This window comes from Panicum hallii, chromosome 5 (genome assembly GCF_002211085.1).
Source record: "Panicum hallii strain FIL2 chromosome 5, PHallii_v3.1, whole genome shotgun sequence".
NCBI classification, from domain to species: Eukaryota; Viridiplantae; Streptophyta; class Magnoliopsida; order Poales; family Poaceae; genus Panicum; species Panicum hallii.
In genome coordinates, this window is record NC_038046.1 from 17,003,399 (window position 1) to 17,023,000 (window position 19,602).

General features: G+C 42.6%; 3 protein-coding genes across 4 annotated transcripts; 1 reads left to right on the plus strand and 2 right to left on the minus strand.

The window, feature by feature from the left end:
• Positions 1–1,095: 1,095 nt before the first annotated feature.
• Positions 1,096–5,770, minus strand: LOC112895573 (YJU2 splicing factor homolog). Its single transcript, XM_025963536.1, has 8 exons — positions 5,233–5,770; positions 3,726–3,875; positions 3,496–3,630; positions 3,333–3,398; positions 3,109–3,174; positions 2,865–2,957; positions 2,085–2,166; positions 1,096–1,565 (listed from the first exon to the last, which is right to left on the minus strand). Exons 1-8 carry the CDS (start codon positions 5,428–5,430, stop codon positions 1,369–1,371), a joined length of 987 nt encoding a protein of 328 aa, XP_025819321.1. The 5' UTR covers positions 5,431–5,770; the 3' UTR covers positions 1,096–1,368.
• Positions 5,771–9,635: 3,865 nt separating this feature from the next.
• LOC112892284 lies at positions 9,636–10,476 on the minus strand. Its single transcript, XM_025959441.1, has one exon. The coding sequence runs from the start codon at positions 10,185–10,187 to the stop codon at positions 9,651–9,653; it is 537 nt and encodes a 178-aa protein (XP_025815226.1). The 5' UTR covers positions 10,188–10,476; the 3' UTR covers positions 9,636–9,650.
• Positions 10,477–13,838: 3,362 nt separating this feature from the next.
• On the plus strand, positions 13,839–19,309 carry LOC112892282 (probable serine/threonine-protein kinase PIX7). 2 transcript variants are annotated; one of them, XM_025959438.1, is made up of 6 exons: positions 13,839–14,258; positions 16,240–16,574; positions 16,672–16,807; positions 17,465–17,601; positions 17,680–17,803; positions 18,401–19,309. In XM_025959438.1, exons 1-6 carry the CDS (start codon positions 14,054–14,056, stop codon positions 18,907–18,909), a joined length of 1,446 nt encoding a protein of 481 aa, XP_025815223.1. In that variant the 5' UTR covers positions 13,839–14,053; the 3' UTR covers positions 18,910–19,309. The 2 variants fall into 2 exon arrangements, with proteins under 2 accessions (XP_025815223.1, XP_025815224.1); XM_025959439.1 differs by having other exon boundaries at positions 13,839–14,255.
• The last annotated feature ends 293 nt before the right edge of the window (positions 19,310–19,602 follow it).

A 19,602-nucleotide genomic window follows, 5' to 3' on the forward strand; every position in this document is an offset into this window, starting at 1 on the left:
ATCAATCCTATATCAACATTTCTAATAGACCAATTCAACATTTTACGTGAAATCAAATTATAGCATCATCATGCGGTTATTATTCACCCTAAATTCCCTCCACTTAATATATGTTTCCACCTTTACTTTCACTTGATAATTCAATACACAAGTTTGACTCAATATTTCATATACACTAATTCAACATATTATGTGATTCGATTTGACTCCAATGTCACTAAAGATGATAGCTAGCGTGTTAAATGTGTTGCCCAGGCGTCCGGCGAACCTACCTCGTCTTAGCGAATAGTAACGCCATGTCGTCTAGACGCTGCCTAGGCATTCGGGTGTACCAAACTCACGCATGACGCCTTTTAAAACACTGATGCTAGGTGGTTGGCATGCTCTCCAACCTATTCTAAATCATACATCCACTATATTAGGAAGGAATCTCGAACACTGAAAGTTACATGAGATTAATAAAACTCACAAAATATGCACAGAGTTTCCCCCTTGTGCCATTGTGCTCATAAAATGGGGGAAAAACTAGAATTCATTTTATCATGCTGCTCATAGCGCATTTTGCGGAGGGCTTTGATTTGACCTCCCAGTTGTACCATGAGGAACCACAAATCTTGAGATTCAACCACAACATGCTTCCTGTCCCTGGGCACGTCATCTAGCCTCAAAATAATAGCCCCGTTAAATTCTGGAAGGAGAATACCATCAGTGTCGAGTCGATAAAATTTGCTCTTTGGGTGGCATCTCAAATAATTGATATCCTTTCGGTAGTATTTTCCCAAAAAAAAAAGGTATTCTTTCGGTAAGATAACTATTTTTTACAATTTACGAATGCTTACCTACAAAGCTGACCAACTTCTTGGAGTAATTGCTAAAATTTACCAGGTTTTTGAAGAAAACATTGCACAAATCTAGGATGGGAAACCACACAATCACTTTCTGCATTTTGACGTTTCATTCAATTTTCACAAGCAAAGGCAAATGAATATTTTCAGAAACAAAGGTAAGCAAGCAAGTTTGCAGATCATTGTTTAATTCACAAACGGTAAATGGGTAACGATGGCCAAACAGCTGCAACAGGAAACAGGTTAAGGATTGGCTATGAACCCCTGAGTTAATTTTGAACTTTTTTGCAACCATCAATTTTACAAATACTGTAATGTTTCAGATATCCAAAAACAACACAACCCTATCTGGAGTTCTGGACACAGTCCAGATTTGTAGCAGCCAATACTCGCAGTTGAGCTGTTGACTGCCAGAGATTTGTGAGGCTTACATAAGCTATACAATGATAGCATAATGCTTTTGTGAACTACATGTCAATTATCGTGACAACCAGTACTATCATGGCTTCAAGAGAGGTTGTCCTCACTCACTATCACCGCTATCGTAGTTCTGGCAGAGGGACTGGAGAACATTGGTTTGTATTGCAGGTTCACTCTTTTGTTCTGCTACTGGTGCTTTGCCGTTGTCTTGGACAGCCGAGGATTCAGTCTTCTGTCTCTTAGGATGTGCACTGATAGACTTTGGTTTCACTATAAGTTTGGGCATCCAGCTCTTGCTCCCTACAATGCATGCCCAACGGTAAGTTTACACATCAAAATATCTCACTTAGCTATATATAGAGGATGTGAGTGCAAGAATATGTCATTTGCTTTTAAAAATCAAAATATGCCTACTTTTATAACAAGGTAAAGGAAAAAAATGCAGGTAAATTCGACATGGAATATAAAACAAGCAGGTTTTATAGACAATTTGGAATGATGATTGTCAGTCATGGCCAAAACAAGTTGCCCAAGTGCATAATACGACACTACAGGTTAGGGCACGTAAAATGGTAAGACACGTTACAGTTCCCCAGAAAAACCTTTAGAATCATGTACCAAAAGCTCTCATGTTAATTGTAATTAGTCAGTAGAATGATCTAATGAGGTGTCAGAGTGATTAATGGAAATATCCCAGTTTTAATTCTGCATTCAATAGGAAGACCAAACAAGAATACTGAAATCTGGGACTGTATGTGCTTCATGTAGACTGATGTAACTATACAGAAAATATTAATCATAAATCTGCTTATTGCTTACCTTCTTTATTGGCACCCTCCGATCCATTAGATTTGCTTAAAACATCTGTTGGCTTTGTCACTGATTCAGAAGATCCGTTGATCTGCAAAAAATTTACAACATTAGCCAACCAAGCAAACAAATTCAAGATATTTCTATCAAAACAATATATAAAAACTAACATTTATGGCAAGACATAGAAGTGACCAGAACACTCTTGACAACTGAAGTGCGCAATATTTTTCAAAGAAGAATGCTACACTGATAGGCTACTCCAAAACACCATTAGTTTACTTGTATGCCAATGTTCGCTACGATTTGCATATCGGCATTGCTCGCAAACAAAACTTTACTCTTATCACTGTCTCTATCTTCAAAGGATCCTCCCTTTTATAGCTCCAGCAGTTACCTTCACCTAAAGCAAATTCTAGAAACCTTATACAGGACAATGTTTCAGTTTTTAAGCCAGTATTTCACTTCCGCCTTTCCACTGCCATGCCTTTCTTGGTCGGTGACCAAAAGTGGCGACAAGATGGAAATCTTTAACATGATAATCTGCTAGTATGTTTTAAAAAAGTATGTGAAAAACTGCAAGGGTAACACATCATTGATTATAATAGAACGTATATAGCCATATAGGGAATGATAAAACGACAATTTTTTAGGTTAAAAGTATTAAGTATAAATTAATGTACATAATATAGATTTTCACGAAATGAAATTACTCTAATTGATAAGTAGGGATATAGAACCACAAGAAAATAGCAATGAAAACAAAAAAAGGGGAAAAAGAATAAATACCTTTGTTGTTATGCTCGATTGGCCTGGGACCAAATTGTCATCGTCATCATCATCATCATCATCTTCTATCCGCTTTACATAAAATCCAGAGTTCTACATTAAGCAATAGGATCACAAGTCAAAAAGCGATGTCATCATTGAAAACACTTCAAAAAATACTGTACTTTCGAAAGGTAACATCCTCCATGAATAAGTTGTATGTGAAGGCATTAATGGGCGATGTGATATAGAGATAGAGGATTACTCGAAAAGTGATTGACTTGATAAGTTCTTCATCTTCTTCATCAAGCTCTGCAATTGCTTTTTCCTCCTATCATTTCACAATGAATACCAATGTTAAGAGAGAGAATTATAAAGAAAAATGACATTGTGGCCATACCAAGTTATTCTAAATAACCAAAAGATGGAATGTTCTATTTCAAACATTCTTAAAACATGATAAAGCAAACAATGTTTCTAAGGTCTTACCTTCTCATGAGCTGAACGCTTCAAAATTTCAAGCATCTGGTCAACAGAGACGCCAGCATGTCTAGACTGTAGACAGCATAAGAAAACAATATCAGCACAATCAGCAAATCCCATGAAATAAGCTCTCCTAAACACCAGATAGTGGCCTAGAACTAGATCCAACCTTCATGGAGCGCATCTCTTCTAATGCAGCAAGTATGTCCATATCCTGCTTTGAGTCCATTGCTCTATTCTCCAGAGCTTTCATTGCATCACCCATCTCTTCAGCATCTCGCTTCCTCTTTTCTTTGTCTTCTGCCTGAACAAAAGAATATACATCATGGTGATCAAATTGAAGATCATAATGCTTGAAACATAGAAGTTGACCTTATAATATGCCACGAAATCACTTACCTCATCCTGTTCACGCCAAGGTTCAAAATTTCGACTAGCCCCTGATTCCACTGTGTAGTCAGAATTCTGAGGGTCTGTTTTGAAAGTGATCTCAGCAGAACACTTAGTGCACTTGAAGTAAAACCTAAATATTTGTATTCCCAAGTATGTCTGCACCCAAAATAGAGGAATAGCATTAGCATGAGTTAGCATATAACCAGTAACCCAAATACACACTAGTTGATATGAACATGAAATTCTGCAGTTCCAAGACAACGGATAACCAAATAAAGATTATGCCGGGCCATATAATGATGACCATAAATTGGTCATTAATTCAAAAGCACAAATATGACAATGTAAAGGCTATTATGTTTAGCCAAATGAAATGAAGCATGCGCTAAACACAAAGAAGAACTGCTGTCTATATGGAACAAGGCAGGTTTAATTCCATGATAGTAGAATCTCCCTCTCTATGGAGTCATAGCATGTAAAACAGTAAACCTATCAACATTACACAACCTAGAAGGGCAGGCAGTGCACTTTTAAAGATAAGGTCTAACATGAAAATTATGATATAAACCGGCATGCATAAACTTTTCGAACTACAGGAGACCTAAATCTTGAAGATAGGACTCGGAACTTGGAGATCAATGGGAGCTTGAAATGGATGCCAGCTTTTGATATTTCAGATTTCATGTAAGCATGTACACTGTGGGTGTCTGTGAATAGTACAAGCAGAAGGATTTTTACTCTAGGACTAGAGAATATATGTTCTAACTTTTCTTGCAATTTCCTAGAGCACTTATACAACTAGGATCACTCATTCTAGGCTACATCTTTATAGTACTGCCCTACTGCTACCAATTCTACCCCTTTTCTTTCTGCCGTAGTTAGTTCAGAGATAGAAGATATGGTGTTTCAATAGCTCGTAGCACTAAATTTTGTGAAGTCAGGAAGTGTATTACTGGCACTCAGAATGCCTCGTTTGCTCTACTTGCTTGTACTGCTGAAGCAAGCAACAACATCTAGAGAGTAACATGCATCAAATCACTCTAATAGTGCTAGTCCATAACCCATGTATGTAGAGTACTCAATACCCTGTTGACGTGACTGAATCATCCATGGTACCAAAACCAAATTTTTGTCATCAATTTCATAATTATGCCTAGTTTTTAGGCAGCCATTTCGTTTTCACAACTAGATCATATATGTGGCAAGATAATATTAACAAACATAAAGTGGATCAACAGCTACCACAATGGCTTCGTTCAGGAAAAATAATGTGGGTGGGCGGAAAAACATTTGCTTAGCAGACAGCATGAAACTATGAGCAACAGAGACCTATCACCCAAACGTGACAAATATTAGCATTGCTGCCTGGACCTAGTCGTGACAAATAGCAGGGATCCAACAATCAGCACCTAACGAGAGCACCAACAAGATATCAGAGCGATTCCAATTAGCGACTGTGCCTGAAACTAGGTAACAGGGAAAGAAAACAGCTAGGTCTGGGTGAGTCGCCTACCTCTCCGACGACATCCTCCTTTCTGGAGTTGAACTTGGTGCCCTTGTAGATGTATGTCCCGCAGGTGGCGCATTGGATGCTCATGGGGAGCATCATGCGCACCTTGATCTGCTGGTTCTTGGGCTGCCGCCGCCGCGGGATCTTCGACGGGTCGAAGTCCGGCGGGTAGTACTTGTTCAGCACTTTACGCTCACCCATCTTGCCGGAACCCTGACTCCCCTAGGTCGGCCGCGCCGGAGACGGGAGGGGAGGGGTGAGAGCTGCGCGTGCGCGTGCTGGTGTGGGAAGACGACCACCGGGGATCGCGTTGGGTCGTTACGACGGCGTGGCGCCTAGGGTTAGGGTCGGCGGGCAGCGGCTGGCCGGCTGATGCCTGCTTGCGTTGGTGGCGGCTGGGGCGCGGCCGCGCGGGGCTAGGCGGCGGCCGGCGGGGGGCGCGAGCAGCGGGGACGAGGACGATGCGACGCGCGCGGCGCCTCCAGGGGGCTGGGGCGCGCTGGCCGCTGGGCGGCTGGGTCGGGGGGGGATGCGAGGGGGACGGGGGCGCCCGGCTGGCCGGGTCGGGTGGGGCTAAAGTTTTTTTTTTTTACACTCCTTGCCTTGGTGTGTTTCCTGGCGTCTAAATTAAATTTTAGAGGGGTCACATCAAAGAGAATCTTATCATTTAGAAGTATTAAATAAAGTCTAATTACAAAACTAATTGCAGAATCCCAGTGCTAATTCGCGAGACGAATCTAATGAGGTATATTAGTCCATGATTAGCGGATGATTACTGTAGCATCACTGTGGCAGATTATGGATTAATTAGGCTCATTAAATTTGTCTCGCGAATTAGCACCCAGCTGTGCAAAAAGTTTTATAAACAGATTTTATTTAATACTTCTAAATAGCAAGATTCTCTTTGATGTGATGGGTCTAAAGTTTAGAGGGTAGGAAACGATCAGAGCCTTAGCAGGTTTAGTACAGCTGTAGTATTGCACGTACTCACACCGCAACACGCACGCACGCACACTCACACGGCCACACCCACATCCGAGACCTACGGTACACCAGCGAAAGGATCGAGTCCTTGATGCCGACGGCGAAACCAAACTGGCTCCATAGATGACGAGCACGTCAGAAATTCCATTGTGATTATTCCACGCGCTAGGAGCTTCAGCGTATTATTTGGGAACAAAGTTCCGGTGAGCACCAGCATTTTCAACCCGTGGTTCGAGCGCCAGTGGGCGAGTTGCACACCTGCACACGGCGAGCCGTTGCCATTCTAGCTAACGCTCGGTCTCGGCGGGGTAAACATGATAGCAGTTTGGTCTCAAACCGGTTCCAGTATTATAAAAACACCGGTTCTGTGGTTTGGTTTCTCATTTGGTATAGCTGGTTTCAGTAAGAAACTAGGGAATAGCCGGAACTGTGTGCTGGACTATTAGTGTGATAAGTTCTGTCTATAGCAATCAAAATAAATTGGATTGGTTTGAAACCGTCTGTATTTGATTCGATCTATTTGAGTTTATGTACATTTTTTTTAAACGGAAGTTTGTGTACAACTCAACCATAGATGAAATTGTAGGTATGTGTTTTCTGCAGGCAACCGCTTACCAATATTGGTGTAGGTACCGTTGTAGCCAATTGTCGAGTGGGCATCTTATTGGCGCAAGTGAAACTGCCATTACGTGCTATTGTTAGGATAGTCGCTTGCTATGATCGCATCCATTGCTGAGTGCTGACGCTGTCGTACCACTACACTTTTATAGTTGGGATCGATAGGCTGGTAGAAGCGAGATTGGTGCAAGTGAGACCGACGCAAGTGAGGCTGCCGCAAGCAAGTGAACATCTACCGTCACCAACTATTTTAAGACTTCTTGTCATGTTCATCGCTGCTGGCCGTGTTCACTGATGGCGAGTATCCTTCAAAACCAATGCTGATCTTTGTTGCCTGAGCAACAACCACAACGGTGACGAGTCAAATAAGTGGTTATAAAATGTGATTGGTTTGATTTGGTTACACGCTGTATTGTATTCAGATTAGTGTGATTTGGGTTCTAGCATCTGGACTAATGTGATTAATTGAAATGGTTTTGGGTGGATTTAGCCTGGTTCTTAATCCATTTGCAGTTTTAGGTGGGGCGTGTGCGGAGGAGTGAGTCCAGTCTATATATGTTTTCGGCCTGCTGCGTTCCACAACGGTGATTTTAGCCCATTTGTGTTTCCGGACAGCTAGAACGGTGGTGCGTGTGGTGGGGTTATTGAGCTGGACTTTTGGTTTATATGGACTTTAGCCCAGTAAACTTTGATGGTCTATGCGCCTCTACGCAAATGATTTTTCTTTTTTTTCCCAAACATAGAGCCCACGTTGACACACCTATCTTTTCATTCTCTTCTCTTTTCTTTTCTTTTCTTCTCCTCTTTTCTTTTCCTTTTTGAAATATTTTTTTCTTTTTTATTTTTCTTTCTCTTTTTCATTCTTCTGTTTTTTAGCCTTTTCTTTTTTTTCTCCGTGACTAACTTGTTTGCCGTGTGTGTATATATATGGAGTGTCTATTCTGCGCATATGCGCACAGCTCATTCACAGTGCGCACAACCAGTGACGCACTTGGCAGCTTGTCTCCCACCAAACGGGACGTCAGTTGCAAACAGAATTCTCCAACCGTCGTTCTCTATATACTTCTCTATATCCTTCATTTACAGAATTCTCTACAAGATTCTCTCCTCTATATCTCATTTCTCTCCAACAACGTTCTCTAAATCTCGTTCTCTATACATTAAACCCTATATTAGAAACGTATTTTGTTCTAAATTTTTGTACGTACATATTTATCATACCTCAAATGCTATGGACATATTTTATTTTTATTTAATTCAGTGTTTAAAACGTAAAGAAAAAATAGAGAAGAGGAGAGAGAATCTCTATATATAGATGAAACCTGTAGCGTTCTCTATTTTAGAGGACCATTTAGAGAACGCTGCTGGAGCAATAGAGAACGGAATCTTCTCTATATATAGAATACAGAACGGTTTAGAAGGCACCGTTGTAAACAGCCTACGGCTCCAGCTCAGTTACGTTCCCATCCGACGCATCTGACAGCACCGAATCTTTTCATGATTCAAACTTCAAAATGCAATGTCTCTCAAACCGCAAGTCCGATTTCCGAACCATTTGAAGCTTGTTGTTGGAAAAAAGAAGCTGAACAAAATGAGATCCATGAGGACTATCTTTTGATAATCTTTTTTCAACAATGTATTAAATCTTGTTGTTGCAATTATATGCAAAGTAAGTTGCAACAATCACGATACGCAATTACAATCAGTTTAATACGACTTGAAATCATAGGTGCAACGGGGATTACTACTCAGTTACAACTTAGTTTAGTATGTAGTTGCTACCCTAAATTATTACTACATAGAAGCTAGTTTTGGTGCAGGAAAATAATTGCAACTCATAGTAGATAGCAATTGCAATCCATAACTTGTTCGCGGTGTTTAATTATTTTTTCACCTGTAAAAATACGTTGTTTGTAACGTGACATGTTTGTTCTCCGTATAGGACAATTTGTTCGCATGTGGATATATTTTGTTCATATTTAGACTATTTCCTTCGCAATGTTAAATATTTGTTCGCTTTTGTAACTAAATTATTCAACGTCATGAATTTATTTGTCCCTGAATATGGACTCATGTATTTTAGTCCATTATTTTGTACTACAGAACTACTCAAAAGAATAAAAAATCCTCAACCTTCTGCTGATTATTATCAGTCTAGTGGGAGAAAAAATATACAATAACATATAAAATTACCTATTGTTAGCACCTACTAATTTGGAGACTTAAGACTTGTTATGGATGAAAAATTGTTGTTGTCATATTTTAGACACGTACATGTATTGGTTGACGTTGATCAATGGTATATGATACAACACTATACGGCATGTAAGGTCCCTATTTTTTTATCCCTGTATTTTAGATTATAGTTAACGTTAGGCTTTAACTTTGGCCTAAATTAAGTTTCTCTAACTCTTTAACTTCTCAAAATTGGAGCAATTTGACTTGCGACCAATGCAAGCTAAAACAAAAAAAAGTACATAGAATGAGCTAATATACTCTGAACTCACTATATCCTTTTTTTTCCCGATACTTTATTCGCTACTATAAGTGACACATTAGAGATGCTACGCGGAACTGACCTAAATATGGTCGGTGTGCACGAACAGCATCCCACGTAGAGCAAGTAATACCGACGGCATCGTAGAAAATCTATGGATGTATGATGTACCTGTTGAAGTACAACTGAATTGCCTATCTTGCATCAGCTTAACTTTTTGGTTGAATTGGTTGGTGCATGCAACTCAATATGGTATTTTAATATGGTATTAAAGCTAGAAATCTCGAGCCTAACTTCCGGTGAGCGCGATTAAATAAAATAATTACCTCCGAGTCCTAATTTCTATATTTGAGAGAGCAGGAGTGTTGAAGTATAAATAAATTGTGCACCGCCGGTGTTCGGCATCCACGGTCCTCGTCAGCTTCCTGCTCCAGCTCTCGCAGCACCTCGCGGCCATCGGCGGCCCGGCAGCGGTTGTGCAGGGACTCGAGCGCGACCCTGGCGCGACGGGCGCTAAGCGAGCGCGCCTCCTCCAGCGCCGCGTCCGCGTCCATCTCGCGCCTGCGGGCATGCGCCCGGGCCTCCAGCGCCGCCATGGCCTCCCCGAAGCCCTCCCGCGCGGCGGCACCGTCGTCGCCCGAGGCGCCGCGCCGGACTCGACCGCGTAGTCCGAGTTCCTGGGGTCCGTTTTGGAGGCGATCTCGGCGGAGCAGCGGGGGCACCTGATGTAGAACCAGAAGACCTGGATGCCGCCCAGGTAGCGCTCGCCGGCGGCGTCCTCCTTGCGGGCGTTGAACTTGGTGCCCCGGCCGAGGTACTCGCCGCAGGATGCGCAGGGGAGGGTCATGTGCAGCATCATGCGCGCCTTGGTCTGCCTGTTCTTGGGCCGCCGCCGCCGCGCGCCAGCGACGGAGTGGATCGCGCTAGGCAGCGGCGCGGCGCGGGCGATTGGTCGGTGGAACAGGGGAGATTATTTTGATCGGGAGCGCTAGGCCCTAGCCGCTTCTAACTGTAGGGTGTAGGCGTACATATGGAGTACATGGAGCGCTACAAGTCTGTATACGTACGTATAGAAACCGAACGTTAATCAAATCACCTACCGTAAAGCCTACTGATCATCCGCATCGTATACACGGAACGTATTGGGATTTCTTTTGGGTAGAGCGACATTAATTAAACCAAACTACATAGTTTGTAAATTTTAGCTAGCAATTAGGAAAATTATATAGGTATATAGAAATCCTATCAATAGATTTCTTTTTCCCAAATCTTTAAATATCTTATGTAGAGTTTAAAATATTTGAAAGTGAAAAAAAACATTTATAACTGAAGAAAAACTGAATTCTAACTTGCTCCGTGTTTCTGTCACTGTGAGGCACCTCGTGCAGGAGGACTTTTGCACACATTTGATGGCATATAAGATTGTCGAATACTAATGGCTGCTCATGTAGATTTCTTAGCTTAGATATTTAACATTTCCTTCTTTTTTTCTAGCTGTGGGTCCCACATTTTATATCTGTCGACGCTGCTGTCAGGGCCATGTTCACAATATTCTTTCATAATTTTATGAGTCACAGATTCTCCGCGATAAAAGGCCACCGCACTACATTATTCGATACCGAACTTTGAACTTCGTTACCCGTCATTGACAATCTCCAAAAGAATGATAAGAGCAACTCTAAGTTGCCATCTTAAATTGGTGAAATAAAAAAAACCACACTTCAGCAGATATTCTACAAAGTCTCCATTTTAAGGAGGACTCCAAATCTCTTCTTCACCCTCCGTTCCTGGAGTGTTTTTAGGAGCCCCTATCCACTGACAAATAGATCCCATCTTTTATATAAAAAAGAGGGTGAGATTTAGAGGTTACTACTGGAGATGAGGTTAAAAAACTAGCCCTTAAGAATAGAGAAAGCTCTCGCTCAAGAAGTAGAGGGTCTGATTTGAGGATCATTGTTGGAGATGCTCTAAGAAAACGAGATCATTTTTCGACCATTCTAACGCTCTGCAGCCAGCAATTATTTAGTCACAAACCACGGTACAAAAAGCTTACGCATCCATATTTTCCCCCCTCCAAAGTTAGGGTATGTTTGGATTACGGTGATTAACTTTAGTCTCGTCACGTCGGATATTTGAATACTAATTAAGTGTATTAAATATAGGCTAATTATAAAACCAATTGCATAAATGAAGGCTAATTCACCTGAAGAATCAATTAAGACTGATAAATTCATTATTAGCACGGCACAACACGATCAAATCATGGACTAATTAGGTTTAATGGATTCGTCTCGCGAATTAGCCTTCATCTGTGCAATTAGTTTTGTAATTAATCTATATTTAATACTTCTAATTAGTATCAAAATATCTGATATGATAGAAACTAAAGTTTAGTCGGGATGATCCAAATAAACCCTTAGCCCCCAGCTCGACATTCTAAAGGGAGTTTACATTAAGAAGAATTCCAATGCTATATGTGTCATCTTTTATCTATGATTATCATATTTCAACCATTATGATTGTGGATCCTTTAGATAGAATTTGCATCAGAATATTTTATTATAAAAAGGTATCATCTGTTATACAATCATTAGTTACTTGTCATTTCCAGCAGTCTCCCTTTCCTCAGTAAACTGATAATATTAGGAAGAAAATATACTCCACCAGCTCTCCAAAATCTCTCCCTCTCCTCAATAATTATAATTATTGGGTTATCCCAACTTTTCTCAAATAAAGGGAGAATTTTAGCTCTTCTAAAATATTAGTTGTATTAGGATAAGATTATTGAGGAACTGCAAAAGCATCTCTCGTGTGGTATTGAGATATCCTATAAATATCTTATTAGGAGATGTTTATGAGTAACTACTGAAGATACTATTAGAAAGAGGGATCAATAAGTGATCTAGATATCACAACACTCCAGCAAAATCCCGAGAGGCTGAACTCGAATACCTCAAAAATTGTATATCACATAATTTTTGCCTTTGCCGGTGGAAGTTTACATATTTTTTTTTGGCTTAAAGAAAGAGAATGCATACGAGTGTGGTTCTTGCTTACTTTTACACATTCTACCTCTCAATTACACATGCCATGATCAATCCTTTCTTCTTCCGCATTGTTATATACTTATATGCAATTTCATTGACCACAAGGATGGACACTGGAGTCACAAAATTAGGTAGCAGCTAACCACCCGTGCCTAACTCAAACCCTAGACCCTATCCAAACCCCGACACAAGAAGCAGCAAAGCCTCCGCTTTGACTGCTCCAAGGTCCAAGTGCTCCTTTTCAGACAAGGACCAGTAGCCGCACAGTATCTCCTTTTCCTGCGCGCCTCCCTTTTGTTACGGCTACCTGCACGTACCCAGCCGCTGGGGCCCCACACGGGAGGGCACGCGGGCTCCCTAACGGGGCCCAAGTTCATGGCCCCACTTGTCGGTGGGGACGACGCGATTGCGGCGCCGTCGTTTGGGACCTCGTGAGAAGCTCACTCCGTCCGTAGACAAAATTTATCCTAAACTAATAAATTGAGGATTCAAAATTTATCCCAAAATAAAATAAATGTAGTTCTTATTTTCCAATACAACTCTATCTCTATTTTTATCTCTCCTTCTCTATCCCTTCTCGTTTCATATGCACTCTCTACTTTTTTATCTTTTATCAATTCACATGCCTAACTTCTAAAACTATATTTATTTTAAGACAGAGGGAGTATAATTTTTTTAGAGTAGGGGAGACAAGGACGCACAAGCACAGTGGCGCGAGCGTGAACGGGCAGCGTGGGTACTTGTCTGACGGCCGCACGGGGGACAGGGTTCCCGCGCGGGCGCGGTCGGGTCCATCGGATATGAGTTGAACGGTGATCTAAGGATTCTTGCAGCTTTAAAGTGCAAATATTGACACCTTCATGTTTGGAACATGTCAACATACTACTTCCAACTTCGCCTTCTTATATAAATGCCTCCATTTTAGCATAAGTTGCTAAAAAAAATTCACATCTTAACAAATGACAAGAAAAGAAAGGCCGCTTATTCCAAAAAAAAAAATGAGGTCTCTCTCTCTCGACGCATTCTAATTCTAAATTCTACGGCTTACGAAACCTACAATTCCATCCTTAATTCTCGATCCTTATACGCCTAAATGCCTTCTTCATTCATACATCAGCAACCATCGTGGAAGAGGCCCATATTGGCTGAAAAAGATAAGCACAACCCTAAATATCCATCTTATGAAATCAGATCCTCTCTGTGCCTTCCTCAAACTAGTTGTTTGCAAAAACGGCGCAGTCATTTTGCAGGGAAAAAAATGGAGACTCCAGAGGGGGGCCGTTCTGCAAAAGCGGCCGCTCTCCGGACGGGACGGCGCCCGATAGGAAGAAGCTATGCGTCCTTCCCGCAGTCGGTCCTTCTCTACTCCCGTGGCCGTCCCGTTCCGTCCTTGCCAAATTCCCACGCCCCCTGCCCGGCCTGCCCGAATCCTCCCCACTTTACCTTGCCTGGCCTGCACCCCCCCCCCTTCCCCCTTTCACACTCGCTTCCATTCCATTTCCATCCCCGCTACGCGCTGCGCCCCGCTCCGCGCCGCGCAATGCCCGCCCACGCGCTCGCCGGGGGCCGCGCGCTGCGGCTTCCCATCCCGCCGCGCTGACGAGGGGGCCTCTCGGTTGGGTGGACGCCGCTGCGGGTGTTTGTTTGGGTTCGGGGAAGGGGAGTGGCTGGTGAGGCGATGGGGGAGCGGCAGGAGGGGAAGCGGCGCGGGGTGGAGGACGGGAAGTGGAAGGGGACGGGGAAGGCTAAGCCCAAGGCTAAGGCGGTGGTGGCGGAGGACGCGGCGCCGGCGACCGGGTGCTGGATCCGCTTCCCGCGCCTCCGCGGCTGCATGTCGTCGCGCGCCAAGGTCGACTCCTCCACCAGTGGCGGCGGCGGCGGCGGTAAGAAAATGCTCGTTTCCCGACCAGCTTCCTCGTGCTCGCTCGGGTGCTTAGCTCTCCTGCTTAGCGCTGCTCCCGCTTGCGGAAGGCACCGCGGCAGGCCGGCATGTTTGACTGCCTGCCTGTGTGCGCGGTGGTGGCCACGGAATTCCGCACGAGCGCTTCAGAGTATCCAGAAAGATGGTGGAAGCATGGCTTGTCTTTGCCAATTTCCTTCTGGGTTGGGCTGATGTTGACGGGACAGTGGGCGGATTGCATGATTGGAATTGGATGTGTGTTGGTGTGCACTAACGTCTCTGGTGGGTGGTACAACTTAACCGTCCGTGACGCTGGGAGCTGGACAGAGTGGTTGGTGTCGGGTGGGGTTGCCCGGATGATGTATCGTTCCGTTTTACTTTTGCTCCTTGGTAGATAAGCTAACGTGATGTGTGCTGCCTGCTGTGTGCTCTCTTGTCTATGAGCTGTAATGCTGCCATTGATGGGCATGGGTCGATAGGCGTGAGGTGGCTCCTGTTGGAGTAGGCCTTGTGTATGATTGGGTAAAACGCAGGGTGGTGGTTTGGTTGCTGCAAACTGGGTGGATGCTGGCGGAAGGAATGCTCAAATTGATTTGTTTCAATTTGACATCGGTTGAGATGGTTTGGACATGTACAACGGAGGCCTCCTGAGGCGCCGGTGCGTAGTGGAGTTTTAAAGCGGGGTGATAATGTAAGGAGAGGTAGAGGTAGACCTAGACTAACTTGGACGAGACGGTCAAGAGAGACCTTAAAGAGTGGAATATCGCTAAGGAATTAGCTATGGATAGGAGCGCTTGGAGACCAGCAATTAACGTACCTGAACCGTGACCTTTGTTACTTTTTGTTTAACCCCTAACTTTTCCTTTGGCTTGTACCCTTTTTGTGTTTCTTATTCTTGTTTTCTGTGGGTTTCATCTCTAGCCTACCCCAACTTGGGACAAAAGGCTAAGTTGTTGTTGTTGTTTGTTTGTAGATATGTGCAATTGGTTGTGCTTGTGGGAACACGTTTGGCCATAAATGTAATAAAGTAGATAGGACCCCTTTTCTGACAGAACTGAACGATTTCCATTACATGTTGAACACATTAGGAATGAGGACAAACGAATACCTTTGACTGGAGTGACAAGTGAAACTCTCAAGTGCACTGGTTGGTTCGTTAGGCCATAACCTTAGTAGTTAGTAGTACTGAGAGACATCAAATAGTTTATGTTAGACTAACTTAAAATGTCAGATGTAACAACATTAAATTATTCTTCAGCAAGCGGGAATATTCAAATTGGGTTGAATTTGACATTTATCCTTTTTTGGTTTGTTTGTTCGTAGTTGTGTGCAATTGGTTGTGCTTGCGGGCACGTGTTTGGCCGTAAATGTAATCAAATAGAAGGACCCCTTTTCTGACAGGACTGAACGATTTCCGTTACAGTTGATCAAATTTGGAATGGGGACAAACAAATACCTTCAACTGGAGTGACAAGTGAAACTCACAAGGGTCGTTAGGACATAACCTTAATAGTTAGTACTGAGACACATCAAATTGTTTATGTTAGACTAACTTAAAATATCAGATATAACATCATTAAATTATTCTTCAGCAAGCGTTATTGGTAGCTACGCATATGGAATCAATCAAGTCCAAGCTGAGGATAGAAAACTTAAAACATGCCATGGTGTACAGTGCAAAACTTAAATGCAGAATCTTACTCTTGAATCACACATGAGGTTAACTCATTCCAGATTTGCTTGTTTGTTGGTTAAAAAATGTGATGTTCATTTTGTTACTATTTACTATTTGAGGTCAATTTAGACTTTGTGCCTGCTGATTTGCATTCAAATCCTCAGGATTATGAGATTTAGTTTGAACTAAATTCTAAAAATTTCCAGACCAACCGTTCTCTTACTCATCATTCATTTTTGAATTATGTCAAGGGCTTATTACCTAATGAGCACTTTATCTACATGTGCAGAAAGCAAACTAGCTACTGACGGCTGCCAAGACCAATCAATCCCACCAGCCTCTGGTTCCACCACAACCAGTAACACCGGAAGTCTCTCACCTTCTTCCATAGTTGGAGAGGAGCTTAAACTAGCTTTCCAACTGCGTAGATTTACTTTTAATGAACTGAAGTGTGCCACGAGAAACTTCCGACCTGAGAGTCTTCTTGGTGAGGGAGGTTTTGGCTGTGTCTTTAAAGGATGGATTGAGGAGAATGGAACTGCTCCTGTTAAGCCAGGCACTGGATTAACTGTTGCTGTCAAGACACTCAACCATGATGGGCTGCAGGGGCATAAAGAGTGGGTGGTATGTTTTGTCTTTCCTTGGTATACAGTGTTGATGAAAATATTGTTCAATTATCTGCTAATGCATGACTAAGCAAAGTATCATTGTCTATTCGCAGGCAGAAGTTGATTTTCTTGGAAACCTTCAGCATCCACACCTAGTGAAATTGGTCGGTTACTGCATTGAAGATGACCAGAGGCTGCTTGTATATGAATTTATGCCCCGTGGAAGTTTGGAGAATCATCTTTTTAGAAGTAAGTATCTTTTAATCTGACCTTTATCAGTTTTATGTAACATATTTGCTACTGTTATCTATTTGTCCTTTCTATTGGTTAAGCCATGCTAGGATTTCTGTTCTTGTGGCGATAGCTACACTGCAATACTTTAACTCACATGGCACAAGCACTTTTGTTTTGCTTAACACATGTGGCATGAGCATTTTGGTTTTGGTTAAAACAAGTGGCACGGGCCCTTTAAGTGACCAGTAACGAACTTTTCACACTATTTCTGAGTTATTTTGTTGACCAACAGATTATATGTAATAGTGTCTGGATCTGGTAGGTTGATATATAAAAATTTACGAGGAAGTGACTGAGGTGTTATGTTGCTTGTCACCTTATGCTTTGTTTTTACACTTTGACCATCAATGAGGGCTGTACGTGGTCTTACATGTTTCCCATTTTCCATTATCTTTCGTAGAAGTATTATTATTTTTCTTAATTGCATGACTTAAGTGCACTTGGTTGGGTTTGGCTTTCTAATAGTTCCCTTGTATGGATGAATTTGATTTGCTGCCATTGCTAAGAAGGTCTGTTTATGTGCCAAATTTGAGCAGAGTTGTTCTGTTTTGTCATAATTCAATCTTGAACCACCCATTTAATAACATCTTTATGTAATTTTGTATTGAATAGAGTCATTGCCTCTCCCATGGGCCATTAGAATGAAAATTGCTCTTGGTGCTGCCAAAGGCCTTGCTTTTCTTCATGAAGAAGCCGAAAGACCAGTAATATATCGGGATTTCAAAACATCCAATATTCTTTTAGATGCGGTAAGCAATTGTATTTAAATGTTGGCTATATTCGTTCATACAATTGCATTAGCCTATTTATTAAACATATTCTTTCAGGACTATAATGCGAAACTCTCTGATTTTGGACTTGCTAAAGATGGTCCTGAGGGTGATAAGACTCATGTGTCAACTAGAGTCATGGGAACATATGGATATGCTGCGCCTGAATATGTAATGACAGGTGAGTTGACCGATTGCGATATTGCTTAATCTATCTTCAAAGTTGCAGTAAATTTTCCATGCGATGTTAGCTTTCTCTATATATTTTGTTGAAATAATGTGCTAAACTGCTGTGAACTTCAATGCATTCTACTCCGTAGGTCTGAATTGTGTGTGTGACACACAACACAGACATGGACACGTGTGCGTACGCACACAAAGCTTCAGTAAACCTAAACACTCATGCACATGTGCTTGCGTGTGTGCGTGTGTGCAAGGTAGACTAAAGGTGCGTATGGCACATACAGGCAAGCATGGTAGACTGAAGTTGTTTATGCACACAAGTCAAGCATGTGTGCATGTGTGAGTGGTAGGCTGCAGTTGTTGTGTGTTTGTTTGTGTCTGTATGTATTATAAGCTTGAATGCATTATAGTACACTATAATAAAGGTGTGTGTGACACTGGAAATTTGTGTGTGACACACAAACACATATGTTAGCGCTAGACGGAAGTTATTTATTTGTCCTTTCAGATGCTATGTAGGCTACATTCTATTGTTTTAGGTGCCTATAATTTTTCTTTGTATTTCCTACTGCTTATAAGTTTGTTTCTCATCCAGGTCACCTGACATCGAAAAGCGACGTATATAGCTTTGGTGTGGTGCTACTAGAGATGATGACCGGTAGAAGGTCAATGGACAAGAACAGGCCAAATGGGGAACACAACCTGGTTGAATGGGCTCGCCCCTATCTTGGAGAACGGCGCCGATTCTATAAGCTTGTAGATCCCCGTTTGGATGGGAACTTCTCGATAAAAGGAGCTCAGAAGACAGCTCAGCTGGCTCACGCCTGCCTCAGCCGTGATCCCAAGGCTAGGCCTCTGATGAGCCAAGTGGTAGAGGTCCTGAAGCCTCTCCAGAACCTCAAGGACATGGCCAGCTCTTCCTACTTCTTCCAGTCCATGCAACATGAGCGGCGCACAGCCCTTGCCAGCCCACATGGCAGTCAAAGCATGAAGGCGCAGAGCACCTTTGCACGGAACGGGCAGCAGCCGCTGAGGAGCCTCTCATATGGTCCTCATGCTTCCCCGTATCGCCAGTCCCCAAGGCCTGATGGCAAGCGGCAGTGAGACTCATGGTGATCATCTGCCTACAGTGATCAATTTCAGACCTGCGTTCCATCCTGAATCGGTGGATCGATAGGACCTGCCATGCATTACGTCCGTGGCATCTTAGCTCCCTATGCCGTGGACGATAAAGCAACAAGGATGATTGAAAATTTCGCAGATATCATCTGCGGTGTGAAAATTATTTCTTGTTATTGCTTAGATGTTAGCTGTCCTATGTTTACAACTCTTGATTCCTTGACTCGAAAGGTGGGATCAAACAGGGTTTTGGTCGTCTTTCAAACAATGCTCTTAAGGCAGCAGTAGGAATTGTTCCATCCAGAGAAACCATCAATAGGTAAGTCTGTTATATCCGTGTATGACTCTGATCTGTTATTCAAACTGTCGGTGGCTTTGTACTTAATTGTCATGTGGAGAAAAAGGCAAAAAAGGGGCAATGGGTGAAAGACCGTCGGCGTCGTCGGTCGTCGCCATGATAGTTCCATAATGCATGCTCGATGGCAGCAGCTCATCAGCTCATGCTCAGTTAAGGCACATGCATGTGCCATTGATGGGGTGACAGAGCTCGCTTTCAGGTGGCGGTACACATTTGCCGGATCGTAATCATGCATGGTTATGGCTGCCATCACTTCTGGCGTTTACGGTTCGTTCGGTCGATGCTGGTGATGTTATGCGGTGCGACAGGTCGTGTTTGTT

What these genes read in the sequence shown, in the direction of transcription:
- LOC112895573 (XM_025963536.1), bottom strand. Translation starts at nt 5,430, where the DNA reads ATGGGTGAGCGTAAAGTGCTGAACAAGTACTACCCGCCGGACTTCGAC. An exon ending in CTTGGCGTGAACAGGATGAG is followed by an intron (nt 3,631 to 3,725) that starts GTAAGTGATTTC and finishes TCTTTTGTTCAG; the next exon opens with GCAGAAGACAAAGAAAAGAG. An exon ending in AATCGAGCATAACAACAAAG is followed by an intron (nt 2,167 to 2,864) that starts GTATTTATTCTT and finishes AATTTTTTGCAG; the next exon opens with ATCAACGGATCTTCTGAATC.
- LOC112892284 (XM_025959441.1), bottom strand. Translation starts at nt 10,187, where the DNA reads ATGATGCTGCACATGACCCTCCCCTGCGCATCCTGCGGCGAGTACCTC.
- LOC112892282 (XM_025959438.1), top strand. Translation starts at nt 14,054, where the DNA reads ATGGGGGAGCGGCAGGAGGGGAAGCGGCGCGGGGTGGAGGACGGGAAG. An exon ending in AGGGGCATAAAGAGTGGGTG is followed by an intron (nt 16,575 to 16,671) that starts GTATGTTTTGTC and finishes GTCTATTCGCAG; the next exon opens with GCAGAAGTTGATTTTCTTGG. An exon ending in GCCTGAATATGTAATGACAG is followed by an intron (nt 17,804 to 18,400) that starts GTGAGTTGACCG and finishes TTTCTCATCCAG; the next exon opens with GTCACCTGACATCGAAAAGC.